This window comes from Asparagus officinalis, chromosome 7, assembly GCF_001876935.1.
Source record: "Asparagus officinalis chromosome 7, Aspof.V1, whole genome shotgun sequence".
NCBI classification, from domain to species: domain Eukaryota; kingdom Viridiplantae; phylum Streptophyta; class Magnoliopsida; order Asparagales; family Asparagaceae; genus Asparagus; species Asparagus officinalis.
This window is the reverse complement of record NC_033800.1, coordinates 34,690,949-34,710,668: the sequence shown is the minus strand read 5'-3', so window position 1 is coordinate 34,710,668 and position 19,720 is coordinate 34,690,949. Positions and strand designations below refer to the sequence as shown.

At 35.0% G+C, this 19,720-nt stretch overlaps 1 protein-coding gene across 1 annotated transcript; it reads right to left on the bottom strand.

Annotated features, from left to right (window-relative positions):
- Window positions 1,506–17,078, bottom strand: LOC109848958 (putative RNA polymerase II subunit B1 CTD phosphatase RPAP2 homolog). The gene is given in 7 exon segments (XM_020418696.1): window positions 1,506–1,946; window positions 11,743–11,901; window positions 14,472–14,735; window positions 14,826–15,019; window positions 15,126–16,058; window positions 16,479–16,846; window positions 16,848–17,078. Coding segments are annotated over 7 exon segments (2,208 nt in total). The 5' UTR covers window positions 17,033–17,078; the 3' UTR covers window positions 1,506–1,841.

The following is a 19,720-nucleotide window of genomic DNA, read 5'->3' as shown; positions in this document are numbered from 1 at the left end:
AGGAATGTGTGGTTCATCCAATCTGTTAAAACCGCGATTACAGGATATTGCGGTTGTAATTGCAGGTAGTTTTCTTGTTATAGCTGTTGTCGCAAATTGCCTGTAAAATTACGTGTTTGTTTAACCTCACAGACGAAAATAATATAGTTGGTGCAATTTTGCTGTTTCTGCAAACCAGAATATAACTTGGGACAGATTGGATCGTCTAGTTCTAATGACTAGGATTCGAAGCAGTTGATGTCATGTTGTTTGGTGGTAAGAAATATTCAACGTGAGTAGCTTATTCTGGACTTTGGCCAAGTGCGAACTTGAGAAGAAAATAATCTGCTAGCTACTTTGACCATTGCAACTCGCAGGCCACTTGCATGCTTTGATGCACAAATTTGCATACAGTATTTGGAAGCAGGTAGTGGGTTGACTTTTGCTTTACAAGTTTTGAAAATACAAATTTTATACACCTTTTGACTTTATGAAATCAAGCTTTGCTTTGGGAGAAAGATTGGATAATCAAATCATTGGGTTTCTTGATCTGCAAGTCTCATGTTCATGTTTCTCAAGTTTTGCCCGTACAGTAAAAAGAGAAAGCAAGCAGATAAAGGAAGGGAAAGAATGGGGGCAGAAAGTAATCGTGATATTCTTGTCGTCTACGTTTTCTTCTTTCTTTCGCTTCTAAGTTGAGCACAGCTTGTTAACATAAACCGAAAGAATATGAAAGTGACCGGAGCTATAGAAACCCCAACTCACAAATACCCTGCTGGCATGTTCGACTGAAGTCCCAGAAGCAGAAGTTTAGGACTACATAAGTCAAGAATTTGAGTAAACAATCTCGAACATTTTAGCGGAAATAAATAAAAATTAACAAAATGTGGAGGAAAAGTATTCTTCTATGAAGATCTCAACGCTTCGGTGTCTCGAAATCCTACCAAAATTTAGGGCGGTTTTGTGAAATTTACCCTTCAATTAGATGAAGGATACTATTTAGCTTAAACTTCACGATACAAAATAACGCAAATAACTTAAATATTTTTAAATTTAATTAACGAAGAAAGGAACACTAAATATGTGCCTAAGGTAGCTAAGAATACATAATTGGAAACAATTAAAAGTCATTACAATCACAATGTTTTTAATTAACGGATGATATAATCCTTAGAAAAGTAGAACAGAAGAATAAAATTAATGTAGCCGACGCTACAAAATTTAGAGTAACCTTTGAATGCGTAAATATAAAATAAACTTAGAAGATCAAGATGAATGCGTTTATCATCTCACTATTAGGGCCCGTTTGGTTGCTGAAAAAAGGAGTTGACATGGGCAAAAAGCCTGCCAAAACTGACAAAAAATGTCAGTTTTGACAGGCTTTCTAGCAAAAACACCCCCAAAAATGGCGTTTTTACAAGAAAGCTTACCAAAACTGATAGTTTTTGTCAATTTTGACAGGCTTTCCCAAGCCCTCTTCAGCAACCAAACGGGCCCTTAGTAAAAGAAGAGACTTTTTACCGATGTAAAAATTTCCACTCTGGTCCTTCTCTATAAACAAATGCTGATGTCTTCTCTATACACATGCCAAAGTTTAACTAAGCAAGCTACATTTGAAGATTTCAAACCCATTTGCAAAATACAAATAGGACATACAAGTGTCGTTCACCATGTTGCATAAGTGCCAGTTCTCTCCACAACTCCAGTACTTAAAAAGACTTCCACTACTACAGGCGTATTTGACGACTCACCTCGACATTTTGGAATTCTCTTACAGAGTGATGGAGGTGTCTTTTTGGAGTTCTCTTACTGTGAGTGATGGAGATGTGAAGTACGATCATATCGTCAATGCAAAATTGCAGTTAACCACCACTCTGCATAGAGAATTGAGGCAAGCGGCCTAGTGGCATCATAAGATCTCTCATGGTTTCATACTCTTCAATGCTCACCCGAGCGGCATTCAGAACCTGTGTACATGGTCAAAACAAGCACCCAAATTAACCGGCTGCATAAGCTTAAAACATGATCTCAAACAAACACAAAAAGGAATCCACAACAAGAGATCAAAACATAAAAAGTACCAAATAAAAACTGTACGAAATTGTGCCCAAGAACCACAATTCTACTATAATTACGTCAACTTCAATTTCAGTTGACAGCTGATTCTCGGCATTATGAATAATGCTCCACGACCTGAATCCAATAGCATGTTAACTACCAACAAATTACACAATTTAGGTTTACTATGCTTTTTTTTTTAAAATATTCACAGCACTGTTTTCAACTAAGGGGGTGTTTGACAATCTGAAAGTGAATTTAAAATATGTAAGTTACTTTTTTTTACAAATGACTTTTACATCCATGTCAGCACGCAAGTGAAATACAGTGTTTGTTTGAAAAATTATATTATTATCGAAAGTGTAATGTGAAGATGACGTGGCAAAATAAGATTAATTAGAAAGTATAATTAAAATTATTTAATTAAATTAGTTACCTTTTTGTCACTTTCATGTGACTTCACCACTTTTTTAGGGAAAGTCAAAATTGCATTAAATCATATGTGGCAACTTTCTTGTATCTCAATTTCATAACCATTTACATGAAAACAAACACCTTAATTGTTAAATGAAAGTAACTTTTCACTTTCATCTTTCACTTGCATGCAAACAAACACCCCCTAAGGGGCTGTTTGTTTGCTAAAAAAAGAGGGAAATCAAAGAATAGGAAACTTATTTCTAAGAAAAATTGTTTCGAGATTGTTTGGTTGGCTAAAAAAAGAAGAAAATCAAAGAATGAGAGATGAGTTGTCACATTATTGGATGATGTGGGTGATTTTTTAAGAAAAAATGTTTTCAAGTTGTTTGGTTGGCTAAAAAAATAAGGAAATAAATTATAAGAAACCTATTTCCTGTAATAGGTTCTTTTCTTGTGTTTGGTTCATTCATAAAAATAAAAAAATAGATGAGATGAGATGAGTTATCATTATATTATTGGATGATGCGTCTCACACTTAAGGAAATCGATTTCCTAGCTTTTTTGGAGGAAATTCGTGGAAATGAAATGTTAATGAGATGAGCTGAGTTGTCACCATATTATTAGATGATGTGAGTGATTTTTAAAGATGAGATGCGATGGAGATGAGATGAGTTGGATGATGTGACCCATTTTTTGTGTTTAGTTTATTTTTAAGAGATGATATGAGATGAGTTGTGGGATAAAAAATAATATTTTATTGGATGTTATGGTGAATTTTAGGGATGAAAATGGATGAAAATAATATTTTATTGATTTCCATGTACCCTTTTCCTTTTCTTGATTTTTAGGAAACCAACCAAACAGCCCCTAAGAAAAAAAACACAAATCTGAGGACCTTTTCTTAAGTCTTATTTTCCCAGAGTGATCATTACCAATTAAATGATTACCTTGCTGAAAAGCGGGTACATTTTAATTATCTTTTTTTCCCCCTCAGAACTCTCCCCATATTTTGGGAGTTTTCTGTTTCCTGTCTCGGTGTTCCCACAAACATCAGGAAAACTACTGGAAGGAAAAACAAGGTCTCAACTCAGGGTTCCAAAAAATACGGAAGTTGTACATTACATCAGGGAGTACTGTCAGTTTGTCCACGAAATACAATGATATAAACCGGACATATTATATTGTAAAATGAAGAATAAAAACTAAAGTTTCCTACGCGTGCATGGGGCAAGGCGCAAGGTGAGTCATCAGCACAATTGTACAGTTCTTAACAACATAATTAAAATTGAGATTAATCAAATTGATTGTGTTGCATCATTACAACATGATAATTATTAATATTTAATTTAAGGAAACACTTTAGTCATGTCGAAAATTTTCTTTCTAGAATATAGTCTGAGAAATTCTAATCTATATAACATAACTTCTCAACCGATGTTCCGGATAGAACTGTTGAGAGAGGAAAAAGAGGAAAAAAAAAAGAACAATAGTAAGGCAAAGTAAAGAAAAGGAAGTAGACTTTAGCTAGGAGAATATGAGGATGAAAGGCAATAAAATGGAAGGAGATGAGGTAAAACAACATCACAGTGAAAAGGGAAAAGAAAAGGAATCATAGTGAATATGAAGAGGAAGATAAGGAAAAAAAATATGGATAAGCTAATAAAAAGCAAAAGAATGAAGATAAGATAAGCAGAAACCACAATACTAGTCACTGTGTCTAAACAATGCCTTGTAGCTTTACAACTGTAATATCCCTAATTTCCTAGTGATAATAAGTCAGTTATTATTATTTTTTTGTTTAAATAAATATCCAAACAATTGAATTAACAATATTAATTTATAAATATAAGTTGTGTAAGAGGGCTTTTATGCAAAGGAAGAATAATAGCTATGATGGCATATTTTTGCTTATTAAGGAGTTTGTTGCAATTAGAGTTTGTCAAGGGGTTTATTTGAAAGTGGAAAACTAATATAAGAGAATGAAACCCTAGTCGGAGATTTTGATATCCGCAGCCGTTTTCCTTTTTTTCCCGTCCCTGTCTAGCCGCACCAAAAAAAAAAGAGAGAGAAGGAAGAACCAACAAAGGAAATATATATATATTTGTCCTGAAGTTTAGCAATTTCATAGAAGTGCTTAGTCATTTTTGGCTTCAAGTTATAATCTGCAGTCTCTCGAGATCCTAATAATTTTTCAGCACTATTTGGGTAATCATTTTTTCTTGAGTATGTTGTTATTTCATCATCTTGAGGAATAGTAGTGACTTAATTCATTGCTTCTTGCTTAACTGTGGCCATGGAAGATAAATGAAGGTTTTGTGAGGCATGTGTTGATCTAGTTCTTTAAAACAGTAAATGAAAAGAAAAGTTATGGTCGGCAACGAACTAGGTGCATTCGTAGATATGAGATCTAAATAAAAGGATTTATCAATTGTTTAAAAGATGAATCAAGGTCTACTATCTTTTAATATATTGTTATTTATTTCTTGCTAAGCATGTAATTGTGAGATGAGGGATATTGATTATCATTTATATCTGTTCCTCTAGGAATTTCTAGAGCTCTGCAAAACATTGTGAGTTAATTTTGGATGTCGCTTCGCTTGAGGTAAGTGGTGAATTTATGCATTGTACGCTGCATATTTTTTTTATATAATTATATCAAGTATACTTTGATTTGTTCATGATGGATTATATCCTTCGTATGAATTATTGGTATATCATTTGTTGATTGGTTTGATTTTGTGATGTTCATGATATTTTGGTATAAGCCTATGCTTATTTTCTTTGTCAATTATTATGTCTTTTCATATAGTAGTATGTTGAGATGCATATGTGGTTGATTGATTTCACTATTGGTTGACCTTTGGCATTTTTGTATAACATACTTGATTATATGAACTTTGTTCATTTTTCTTGTTTAAACATATGCATCTCAAGTTAATATACCGGTATATGTCGGATATAAGCAAGTTATTAAAACAGGGCTCAATGTGCTTCTATGAGGTTTCTATTTTAGTGCTAAGAGCCCAAATTTGGGTCTCACCATCCAGGAACCACGGGCTTAATAATTGAGGTTTCTATTTTAGTGCTAAGAGCCCAAATTTGGGTCTCACCATCCAGGAACCACGGGCTTAATAATTGTGGGGTTTACCAAGTCAACCGGAGTATGAAGTGTTGACCGCATTGAGACGTAGCCTGCTTATTTCCATTTCATGATTTCTAAATTTTCTTAAATATTCGCATCAAGTACTAGAGTTCATTGATGATTCTCTATCATTCTTATATTTTGTTTATCTTGTCGAAATATTTAGTTTTGCAAAACCAGTGTTTAATGTATGAATTTATCCACTCATTGAGTTGTGAACTCGTTGTGTTATATTCATTCGTTTTAGGGACTCGGGATTAAGTGGAGTTAGTGGTTCATGAGTTCTTAGAATGGAGCAGAGAATAAAATTCGGGATTGTTATTATCTTCTAGGTGAAGGTTAAATAAAGTCTTCGATTTTTAGTTGATAAATTAAGAGTTTTGTAATTATGAGACTTCTTTCCTTTAAGTCAAGTTTTATATCAAGTTGAGGAATATTTGTTTTTATCAAGTTAATTAGATTAATGTTGACTTTTGGAAATTATAGAGAATATTTATTATTGGTTTTAGTTCAATGAAGAGATTATTCTGATGATCTTTCAATGAATGTATATTTTTGAAGGATTTTTCACAGATTTAGTCCGGCTCCAATATTCTTTTAGGTTTAGAATTTGGGGTCGCGACAGAATGGTATCAGAGCTTAGGCTGTAGGTCCTAATTGATGTTAGAAATGGTCAAGAAATGAAAGAAAAATATACTAGATTTTGATGCATGGAAATGAAAGTTGATGTTTTATTTTGAAGTCTGATCGAGGACAATATGAATATTATTGGATCAAATTAAGATATAGAGGTATATGATTTTAGATTCATTGATTACATACTACCTTTTTGTTTAGTTTTCCTAGAGATAAAGGAATTAGTTCTGCTTAGTTGGAGGTATGTTTGACATATGTGACTCATGAAAATATTATCTGATAATATATACTATTATGATAAAGAATATGCCAGGGATTAGTTATTGATGATTTTTTATGAGTAAACTTTCATGCTAAATGTATTTGTTTTTCGTAATGTTAGGTGGTGATGGCATTTGATGTGAAAGGTAATCAATTTGAGTTTTATAAGGAAAAAAAATTAATGGTTTATTCCGAGATATGATTATGAATTGTGCTCTAAATTATTTGATCAAATTATTATATACCTTCTACCTGTAGAATCAAAATTAGAAATTTGGAGCTATATACTTCAGAAATGTTGGATGTATGGGTGTCTCTAGTTTTGACTTTTGTTGGAATTACATGTTCATTTGTGGGTGGCATAAGGCATGGCGAAATATGTGGCTATGAATATATATTAGTATTTGGACTTGAATTCATTTGGAGAATGGACTAAAATGAAGGATAAATTATTTGAATGCAAAGTAACTTGACGATAGTAGATAACCGATCTAGTGTTATGATATAACATCTATCAGAACTATAGTTGCAATACTGCTTAACTCAGTTAAAATGAAAGTGAATATTTTGTGGTGCTAAAGCCATTTATCCTGATGATGATTATATCTAGATTGACAAATGTACTGATTGCCTTCATGGACTTGACGAGTTAACATTCAAGCTTTATCTAAATCTATTTATAGAGTTGTTATTGATGATGTATTAAATTACTTCAATAGTTAAGAAAAGTATGAAGGACACTCAAGAATTATTTGGTAGAGGACAAATTATCTGTACGATTGAAGAAGGGTGAGTTTTGGTTGAAGAGTATTCTTCTAGTTTTTGATGTATACATTAAATTATAGTGTACAAGTATGAATATCAGATCACTTGGATTTATAGTTAGATGTTGAAATCCAATATTACAGTATATATATTCCTTCCTAGTTGGATCAGTCACTAGCTTCACTACCTACTTTTCTCCCCAATAGAGTATGTAACAATGCTGCCAATGGTTCGGCTATAGTCTAATGTATATCATTTGGTTTTATTGGATACATTATTCACCACATAGAAATCCTTATAAATTTTATGAAGTTGTGCCTTTAATCCTAGTAGCTTGTAATATCCTGATGTATATTTCAAAGATAAGTTATTTTAGTGGGGAAATAAAAGTGAGTAGAAGATGTTTAATAATTAGTTCGTAGTCATACCAAATTTCATATTTTCTTTTGGTTGAATGCATTCATATAAAGATGCTTCTCTTGTTGATAATAGATGTGTTATTATGTCCAAAAAATAAGAGAAAACGACAATCAAGAAGATAGCTTATGTCTTGTGACCAGATTTACCCACATAAATAGGAGTTTGCCATCTTGATTTTATTAGAGATTTGGAGACATTACCAATATGAGAAGATATAGAAAAAAAAAACATGTCTAACATGTATATGTTACCATGAAGGAGAGAAATATGATGGAAAGAAACCGGTTAGAGTTGTGACTTTAATATCTATTATTATCATGCAAACACGAATGGGCTGGTTGAGGTCTTAGTTAGAAAGTCATCTTAAGAGTTACTATTTTGATCGCTAAGTGTATATATATATTGGAGAACTTGAGGAAGGTTGATATTAAATTCGAAATGGTGGACCAATAACTTATTTTAAGATTCAGTTTACTTTAATGGAGTGTTATGGTCACAAAGTGAAACTATCTTTTGCTGGGAAAAATAATCAAGTAATAGATAGAAGAGTTCTTCAGTATGACTATGTTGTTAGTAATGGATTTTGAGATTATGATGAATTCCTTAATGATCTAAATTTGAAGAGAAAAGTATCGGGACTGGCACATTTTTCTGTATGTATTCTATCCTATAAGTACATAGATGTATAGAAACTTGTAAGAAACATTATGATAACTTAAATTTATATTTGCAGAGTTTATGTCTTAGTTTTGATCTAACGAAATGAGAATTCTGAGCACTAGAAACTTGTTCGATCCAGTCTCTTCCATTTTTTTTATTTGGAGAATGAATAGATAACCACGGATTTTGTAGATGGGCTTCCTAATTCCTAGAGCTAGAATAGTAATGTAAATATATATGGCTATTGCGATTAATGAATATTTGAGGTTCCGTTCCAATTTTTAGAGAATTTGATTAATCCTTTTACTAAGGTTTTGTAGAAAATGGCAAGTTGAGTTTGAGATATATTGGACCTTTTGAGATTTTGGAGAAAGTTGGAGCTGTAGTATACATAATTACATTGCCTCCGGAGTTGGCTAAAATTCATTATGTTTTCTATGTATCAATGTTGAGGAAGTGTGTACGTGAGCCGAGTCACGTATTGAATTATGAGCCTCTTGGGATCATGGAAGATTTGACATATTCAGATTATCCAATTAAAATTTTGGACCGAAAGGAGCAAGCTTTGAGGTCAAGAATTGTTAAGCTAGTGAAGGTTTTATGGAAAAATCATTCAACTGAGGAAGCTACCTGGGAGCACGAAGATGAGATGCGGGAAAAATATCCTAATTTATTTGAAGACCTAGATATGTCCAAGTTTTGAGGACAAAACTTCTTTTGAAGGGTAAAAGTATGCAATATCCCTAATTTCCTAGTGACAATAAGTCTAAGTTATTATTATTTTTTGTTTAAATAAATATCCAAACAATTGAGTTAACAATATTAATTTATAAATATAAGTTGTGTAAGAGGGCTTTTATGCAAAGGAAGAATAATAGCTATGATGGCATATTTTTGCTTATTAAGGAGTTTGTTGCAATTAGAGTTTGTCAAGGGGTTTATTTGAAAGTGGAAAACTAATATAAAAGAATGAAACCCTAGTCGGAGATTTTGATATCCGCAGCCGTTTTCCTTTTTTTCCCGTCCCTGTCTAGCCGCACCAAAAAAAAAGAGAGAGAAGGAAGAACCAACAAAGGAAATATATATATATATTTGTCCTGAAGTTTAGCAATTTCATAGAAGTGCTTAGTCGTTTTTGGCTTCAAGTTATAATCTGCAGTCTCTCGAGATCCTAATAATTTTTCAGCACTATTTGGGTAATCATTTTTTCTTGAGTATGTTGTTATTTCATCATCTCGAGGAATAGTAGTGACTTAATTCATTGCTTCTTGCTTAACTGTGGCCATGGAAGATAAATGAAGGTTTTGTGAGGCATGTGTTGATCTAGTTCTTTAAAACAGTAAATGAAAAGAAAAGTTATGGTCGGCAACGAACTAGGTGCATTCGTAGATATGAGATCTAAATAAAAGGATTTATCAATTGTTTAAAAGATGAATCAAGGTCTACTATCTTTTAATATATTGTTATTTATTTCTTGCTAAGCATGTAATTGTGAGATGAGGGATATTGATTATCATTTATATCTGTTCCTCTAGGAATTTCTAGAGCTCTGCAAAACATTGTGAGTTAATTTTGGATGTCGCTTCGCTTGAGGTAAGTGGTGAATTTATGCATTGTACGCTGCATATTTTTTTTATATAATTATATCAAGTATACTTTGATTTGTTCATGATGGATTATATCCTTCGTATGAATTATTGGTATATCATTTGTTGATTGGTTTGATTTTGTGATGTTCATGATATTTTGGTATAAGCCTATGCTTATTTTCTTTGTCAATTATTATATCTTTTCATATAGTAGTATGTTGAGATGCATATGTGGTTGATTGATTTCACTATTGGTTGACCTTTGGCATTTTTGTATAACATACTTGATTATATGAACTTTGTTCATTTTTCTTGTTTAAACATATGCATCTCAAGTTAATATACCGGTATATGTCGGATATAAGCAAGTTATTAAAACAGGTCTCAATGTGCTTCTATAAGGTTTCTATTTTAGTGCTAAGAGCCCAAATTTGGGTCTCACCATCCAGGAACCACGGGCTTAATAATTGTGGGGTTTACCAAGTCAACCGGAGTATGAAGTGTTGACCGCATTGAGACGTAGCCTGCTTATTTCCATTTCATGATTTCTAAATTTTCTTAAATATTCGCATCAAGTACTAGAGTTCATTGATGATTCTCTATCAATCTTATATTTTGTTTCTCTTGTCGAAATATTTTAGTTTTGCAAAACCAGTGTTTAATGTATGAATTTATCCACTTATTGAGTTGTGAACTCATTGTGTTAAACAAAGTCTTCAATTTTTAGTTGATAAATTGAGAGTTTTGTAATTATGAGACTTCTTTCCTTTAAAGTCAAGTTTTATATCAAGTTGAGGAATGTTTGTTTTTATCAAGTTAATTGGATTAATGTTGACTTTTGGGAATTATAGAGAATATTTATTATTGGTTTCAGTTCAATGAAGAGATTATTCTGATGATCTTTTAATGAATGTATATTTTTGGAGGATTTTTCACAGATTTAGTCCGGCTCTAATATTCTTTTAGGTTTAGAATTTGGGGTCGTGACAACAACAATCATCGCAGTTGTAACAACAATAAGAAAGCACGGGAAGAAAAAAAAGAGAAAGGTGGAGGCAAGAGAGCAGGGGAAAGAGGAGAGTGGGAGAAGACAAAGCAATGACATATGCATGAGAAAGAGAAAAGATTCAAAAGAATGTCCCACATCGACGCACAATATACAAGGCGCATCGAGGAGGCGTACATGATTCTCCCGCATGAGCACCTCGCTTGCTCCCAGCACCAGCACCTCATGCAGCAGCACCCCAAAGTTCCCAGTACTTGAGCTGATCACCTCAGTGCACAACACTATTATTAAACATTAAACAACTAGAATAGCGATCACCTCAGTGCATCTGTTGAGTCTGTGACTACGCTATTATTAAACAGCTAGAATAGAACTTCTATGTAAACTTAATGCATAAGAAGAACACGTTTAATGTAATAATGCATCCTTTGATCTCTCCTTTTCTATCCACTATAGATGAGCATATTAAAAGCAACATAACAAAACCAATAAAAATACCTCTTTGAAAGGCACCACTAAATCTCATAATTAGTCTCAACATGAGGAACTGTCCTGCTTGCTATATGGCCTTCAAATAGTTTTTCAGAATAAAATGGTTTGCGAGACAGTGATGACAAACTCGATTTTGCTTCCTATTTCTATATTTCTGACATAGCTGAAGGCCAAACCTCATTGATCATCTCAGGTAGCACAACAACAGAAAATCAAAACATGGCTCTCTACTTAAACTAGTAAATTAGATCTCCACAGTATCTCAGACTGCAAGAAAATGATCCAAAATATAAGAATACAAAAGTCAGAGTGCTCACCGTGTGTAGCAGCAAATTTCTGCTTGTCATCTGAGGAGCAAGAGAAGGAAGTCTATGCACAGAAAGGGCTTCAATAAACAAAAGAACAATCACTTGCCATTGCTTCATTCTGAAGGACGGTAGTGCATCTACAAATGACATTGTGTCGAGCAAGCGAGCCTGAGAAAATAAAAGAAAAGAAAGTGGTATTAAATGCTAAAAGATTAAATCAAGCATGATAAGAAAGTTCATTGACTGCATGCAGTACGTAAATGAGATAAACCAGGAAACAGGCAAAATTAAAAGGAACTCCAGAGCAAAGACTATAACACAGTGCAAAAGTTGACAGCAAGCTTGATCCCATCAGTTTCCGCCTATACCAAGTTTGCATTAGTATCAATCAGAGGTAAAACTACTCCAGAGAGAAAATCATAGAAACATATTTCATTTGGTATGTCAAGATATCTCATGGGCTAATTTACTGAGATGCCTCATTTGGGCACCTGTTTCCGTGTCGAACACTTCCCATATCTTTGTCCGTGTCCGACACCCCTTGGAGACTTCTTGAATATATACATACATGTATTCAGACATGTATTCAATTATATAATAAATGTTTTGGTTTAAAACGCTTGTGATATGCTTCTTGGATGTATATCTTACACTTGACCTCGAATTTCTACTACTTATTGGACTATTTTCAGGTTTGTTTCAATCCATACCCAGTTAATAAGTATGATTTTATAGAATGTTTAGGACTTTTAGTTATCATAACATGTGAATGGAAAAACATTATTGATCTCATATAAATTATTAATTTCAATATGTATATATAGATGTGTCCCTGTAGCCTATCTTTCTACATAATTGATGTGTCCCATATCCGCACCCGCACCCATGCAACATAGCTCTGGGGTTTGTCCTAGCATTTTACCATCATTATAACATGCATCTGGATCCTCTCTTATAGGTCAACCACTGCCTTAATTAGACATGTCTAGGCAGCTGCAATAACTAACTTCCCTGTCATCTAACACTGGCATTATTAATCCTACAAGATACTTTTTTTCCCTTGACCCAGCAATTACCTCCTTAATCAGCTGTCAAAAGCTTGCTAGGGGATGTATAGCTTTTGACTGAATTGGACATGGCCTTCAATGTCAAACCAACATGGAGATTATTAGTCCAATCACTAATTTAAACTATTTTACCAAAGCTAACGTGCATAACAGTGTTGGAGAGTTTGGCCTTCAGTGATGTCGAACAATATATTCATGGCGTTGATTTATCGGGGGCTATGTACCACTATGATATAAAAAATATATACCACTTATAATGCTAAAATTCAATTTTGAACTTCCCATGATCAGACCATGCCAGTAGAGCCCCTCTTTACCATTTCTTGCATGAATTTTCTAGGAGCATGACACTTAGCAGACTTTCTATATCCAATTTGACACGAGAAAATGGCAAGATATATGACTGATTAGTTCAGTTAAAAGCGTAAAAATTTTAACCACAAGTCACACTACTTGAGGTCACTCCTGTCTATCGTGTTGTCTTTTGTGGCCAAGTGCGTTGTCTTTTGTGGCCAAGTGCAAAATCCCACGTAACAACAACAAAACCTTTGCCCCAAGTCTCTGAAGTGGGCCACATGCCTTTTCTTTGTCCAGACCATCACCGTATGCCGTCTCTCTCTATCCAGTTTTTCATCTCCTATGTTAACAGCCATCCTATATTCAGTTACATCTATTCATATATTTCCTTGCCCATGAAGCAAGAATCTTAAGCATTGCCGTTCATAACTAATGCATTTAATAGGCCACATGTTCTAACCATCTGGACAAAGTCAACCATCCCAACTTTGATTTTCCTTTGTTGCTTATACATAAGAGAGCTTTCTTTGGAATAAAATAATAAATATAAACACCCATTAACCATTCTCAAACATGTGACCATTTGGAACTATCCACACAATTGGATGCATCTAGTTATTGTGTTTTGTGGGGTGTAAATGCCTACGAACTAAGCAACACAGAGAAACAACCTATGTTGCTTATACATAAGAGAGCTTTCTTTGGAACAAAACAAAAAATATATATAAGCACCCATTAACCATTCTCAAACATGTGATCATTTGAAACTATTTACACAGTTGGATGCATCTAGTTATGGTGTTTGTGGGATGTAAATGCCTACGATCTAAGCAACGTAGAGAAACAACAAGTATGGATAGGCATGCACTATATGTAAAATCAATACTGCCTTTTTTGTTCATTGCTTTATGTGCATAGCATACATAAATGTGGTCCTGCAACAGCTCATTTATGCACCATATATTGCAATATCAGTTATTGCCTTACACACGATAGTCATCAACAGTGATTGCTATAATTTGTAAAGAAATATGACAATTATATGTTCATTATTGTTAATTACATAGAAAGCCATAAATGTAAATGAATGTGGGGCACAAACAAAAAACAACCAGAAAAATCTTCAACCCTAAAGAAAAACACCAAACATAAAATAGCAAATATCTGAAAAACAACAGGTTAAAACAGCCAAAGAAAAAGTTCACACAAGGGTTAGGCCAATACTAATACTTGCAAATTTTGAGTAATTAGAAAAGAATCGTGAATTTCAATATCCCAATCAATATAAACATTCAACTATGACTGGCTACAGATCGATTTACAAAGGATTTGCTGCTCGCTGTTTACAAGCTAAATACAGTACTCCATACATACCAAAAATTTCTCCAGTGTTGAGACTGGTGTTGGCAATTTTAGATCCATAACAAGCCCAGGCAATGCGCGGCATATGAAACCATCTAGAGCTAGCCTGATTTCAGATGATTTTCCATCTCTAAGGAAAGTTTTTCGTGGGTATTCCCTCCCATTCACAAACAAAAAGTCTTCATGTGAAATTTCATCATGTCCATATATGTAGCATAAAGAAGAACATGTTATCCATCCAAACAGTGCCATCCACATTGTCGCAAATGGTGATAACTGAAAAAAGCAAACAAAGTGTCTAGTAACTAAATAAACAAATCACAGATGAGAAATTAGGCTGATCGATTGCAAGAAATGGAAACATACAGTTAAACTAAAACCCTCAGGTGGTGTGTCATGCCAAGAGTCTTCAACTTCAAACACGTCAGTGTCTAAAAGTACTGTCTTTGTAGGCCACTTCAGAACCCCCTGATCAAATTCACATGCTTCCTCATCTGCCTCGGACTCCCGGTCTTCACAGTACTGTGGTTGGGGCAATATTACAATCCCAGCTTCCGAGACTGAAAACAAATAGAAGACATGCCGAAAAGATTGAAGCAATTGATAAGCAATCTCAACAAGCAAACACAATGTAGAAAGCTACTAGATCATGGTTTCAGAAATTACCTGCATCACCAGCATCAACATCACCTGATGCAGCAGCGCTTGCTGCATGAGATAGTGCAGCAGCACAAGCTTCAGCTGATGCAAGTCTTAAGGAACTATCTAGATCTTCCTCCCGCATGACTTGTGGTGTGTCCTTTTTATCTTCCAACACTTCAAGAATTACCTCATCAGCCCATTTGACAGACCGATTTCCTCCTTTTGATCTTGAAGTCTTCAAAGAGGATTTCAGTTCGTTTTCCTGCGATACATGTTTCTTTTCCATGCTAACTCCTCCAGATAACATTACATCATCTGATTCACCATAGCCTAGTGGCTCTGTCTTATTCTTGACATGAACATTTACCGAATCTTTAGATGAACTATCAAGGGATGATGTAGATGAAGTCCCGGAAGTAACATTAACTAAATCCCCAGTGATTATGGTGCTCTGAAAATCTATTTTGTCATTCTTCCTACCACTTGCAATTTTTCTTGCATTGGAACTTGATGATTTTGATTTTTTAACTTTTTTCTTTTTCTTCTCAGCAAGAACAACCTCCTCCAATTGTTTAGCTATTAGTTCTGAAGCATCTTGGGTAGAAACAACACAGCTTTTTGAAAGAGCTGCATCAAAATCATTGCCAACAATGATACTACTTGTGAAACCCATATCACCATTATCCACTTTGCCAATATTGTGAGCAGCCACATTTGTTTGAAATTTAAGCTTTAATGACTCCAATGACTGTTTGCTTGTATTTTTCTTCTCTGTAATAATCATATCTTCCAACTTCTTCGCAGTTGTCTCTGGAACATCATTTATCATGGCAGAAGAACGCTTCGAAGGATCACCATCACATTCATCTCTAAGACTTGGAGTCATATGGTCCACTTCAGTGCTGCTAGCACTACCCGTCTCTTGTGCAGTTTCTGACTTGGATGGAATGTTAGAACCTGCAATACACAACACAAGCTCGCACCTGTGTTCAGAGGGCAAAAGAATCACATATGAAATAAAAGAATGACATGGAAGCAAACCCGATAGCACTTCAACTACACATTAGCAAATTAAGATAGCACTATTATTTAACATTTCAATCATATATAGATAAGCAGATTAAGATAGCACTATTATTTAACATCGAAACATGTACAGAATGCTTAAATATCTAGCAATATTTACTATCATCAACTGAATATAAACATTCAAGCCATTTACGAGACTTTTACACTCAGTTTTAAAGCTTTACGATTTAACCATTGAACACTTTCTAATTACCCAAAATGAGTTTGACAACAAAAGTGAATCTTTATCTATGATTCCACCTTTGTGTTCTGTTACGAAACATATAATTTCTTTTAGTGAATTAATACCTCGATCAAGATGAGGAATATAACCCTCGATCGCATTGGGTGGCCCAATCCACTCACCCAACTTCAAATCACCGTCCACAGCCCTCTCCTTCTCCTTAATCTCCAGCTTCAACTTCCCCAACCTCTCACCTCTCCTCACCTCCTCCTCATCTTCATCCCCATCAAAACACCCAAACAATCTCAAAACATCCTCGACCTTCTCTCTCCTAACATCAACATCAGCCCTCCTCTCATCACCCAAGCTCCCCTTAAATGCCCTGCTCCCAATCAAGCACTCCTCGCAGCAGTAATTGTAAATCTCTTGGAGATCGTAGACCTTGTGCTCGCTGAGCGCGATGCGGTATCGACCCTTCCGCCGGCGGTCGGACAGAGAAGAGGTCGGAGATTGTGCGCTCGGTGACGATGTCGTCGTAGTCGGGCTTTGAAAGGAGAGTGGAGGCGGCGATGAGGAGGTCGAAGGGGGTTGATGGGGTGTTGAAGAGGTGGAGCTGGAGCTTGTAGATGGCGGATGCGATGGTGATTGGGGGATTGGAGTTAGGGTTAGGGTTTGCCATTGGAGATGGATTAGGGTTTTGAGAGAGTTTGGGGGATTCTGTTGAAATGGAGGGAGGACGAGGACTGGGCATTAAAAGTGGAGGAATGGGTCGGTGGCGTTGTAGTTGGATCCGACCCGCCAGCAATTTTTTTCCTTACTTTTTAATTTTAAATCTTCTTATTTGATTTTTGGGAAAAATGTTTCAAGGCCCCAAAACAAAAAACCGGATGTGACCCAGCCCCCCATATTATTTCCCTTATGTTTCAGCCCTTTCACATTCTCCCAGAAATTTTTTTCCCGAAATTACCCTTCCCCTCTTCTTCTTCTTCTTCTCCTCTGCCTCCTCTGATGGCGGGGTCGATGGAGATGACGGCGGGGATGGAGCCCACGGAGAAGGCGAGGAGCTGGGTGGATTTGTGGGTGCGGGCGAGTCGGGCAAGGGTGCGGTGTGGTTGGCCACGGGTGAGGGAGATGAGAGAGCCTAGCACAGGGAGGCCTCTTGGTCCGCGGAGCTGGGTTTGTCCTATTTGGGTGCGGTTGTTCTCGGCCTCGACCTCAGCTGCTCCGCCGGCGCCGCCTTCAGTCCCCACTTCCTGTTCCTATTCTTGTAAGCCAGCGCCAGGCACATGGACGTGAACAGCAGCAGCGGCCCCGTGGTCACCGGCCTTGACAGGTGGTGCAGGCACGTGCTGCTCACGCGCCTGGCCTAGTGGAGCACTGGTTTTACTTAGGGTTGTCCGTGCTTGTTGTTGTCTGGAGGGTTCATTTTGTTTTGAGTGTTTGTTTAATGGTGGATTGAGATGAGAGGGGGTCTGGTGATATGACGTTGATGATGATATTATTTGTTTCTTGTAAAAGTGAAAGGAGGGAAGGGATACATGGAGACATGTATGTGATAGGGTTTGATGTGGTTGCAAGGAATGCATCTAGTTCTTTCAGGTGTAATAGAGAAGTTTTTCGATATTGTAGGTAGTAGAATCACTGCTTGCTTCATTTTTTATCTTCTTAATTTGGATGAGGAACTAACTATTGTAGTGTAGAACCAGTTTCTTAATTTGGATGAGGACGTTGTTAAGCATTATAGCTTAGCTGGGCATAGTGTGCATTGAACCGATGACTAAAGTAATTAATTCCATGGATCATATGAAACCTGGATTTGATCCCCAAAATATTTTGAGAAAGTACAGATATAAAGTCGTCCCTTGCGAGCAACAGTCTGGAATGCTAGTATTTGAAAATTTTAATCTTTTTATTTTATCCAATATCAAATATCTAACTAACTTGCTACTTGATTGACTGAACCAAAACTTGTGTGCATGTCTATATTGTTTATATTAATTTAGTTGTGTAAACGGTTGATGTGGATGACAAACAATGCAGCAAGCTTGACCTCTATTATTAAAGTTTACATGTAACAGTGAAAGTTAACATATTATGATGAAAGTTAACATGTTCAGCTGAAAATTAACATGTTATGAGGAGAGTTAACATATAATGATGAAAGTTAACATGTAAAAGTTAAACTTAACATAGTCGAATGAAAATTAACATCTTCAGATTAAAGTTAACATGTTATGAAGAAAGTTGACATGTTCACGTGAAAGATAACTTATTCAGCTAAAAGATAACATAGCCAAATGAAAGGTAACATGTTTAGCAGAAAGTTATCCAGCTAAAAGAAATTATAAAACTGTTACATTCTTACATAAGAATGTAATATCACCTGCAATATCACCTTCATCCTCGGCAATATCACATGTGAGAATGTAAGAAGTAACAGTTTTATAAAACTTCATCTAAGAATGTAAGAATGTAACAATTTTATAAGTATGTAATATCACCTGCAATACTCACCAAAAAAAATAACCTGCAATACCACCTCCATCCCCGGCAATATCACCTGTGAGAATGTAAGAAGTTTTATAATTTCTGGATACCTAGCGACACAAATCCCAAAATAATCCCCATGCTTCTTCCTAATATAATCCCCATGATTCTTCCTAATATCACCCATAAGAATGTAAGAAGTTTTATAATTTCTTTTGTCAAAACCTGAATATTATGATACATAATATGTACATAATCTTGAGGTTATTGTGTACATATTCTTACAGCTGATATTGCTTGAATAAACGATATGATTAGACTTACAATCTTAGATATTATAAAAATATAATACAATGTGCTACACAAGTCTTGACAACCTACATTGCTCTACCAAAAGTATTGTACTAATAAGCAATCCACACCAATCACCAATTACATTCATAGCTTTTTTAAAACGTTTCTACGAAAATAAAGCAGTGAAAGTTAACAGGTTTGGATGAAAGTTAACATAAAGCAGCAAAAGTTAACATTCAATATGAAAAGTTAACATACTAGGATGAAAGTTAACACGTTATTCTAAAAGTCAACATAGAACTATTATAGTTAACATTTTCCCATTTCTTTCTCCTGTTTTTATTTTTCCCTTTTGTTTTTCTGCTAGTTTTTCTGCCAAAGATATACAAGAACTCAATAATCTTAACATGTAACTATTATAGCTTCAATTTAATATATTATGATGAAAGTTAACATGTAATAGGAAATGTTAACATATTATGATGAAAGTTAACATGTTCAGCTGAAAGTTAGCATGTTATGATGAACGTTAACATGGTTAGTTGAAACTTAACGTGTTATGAGTACACACTTCATGCAAATCAGT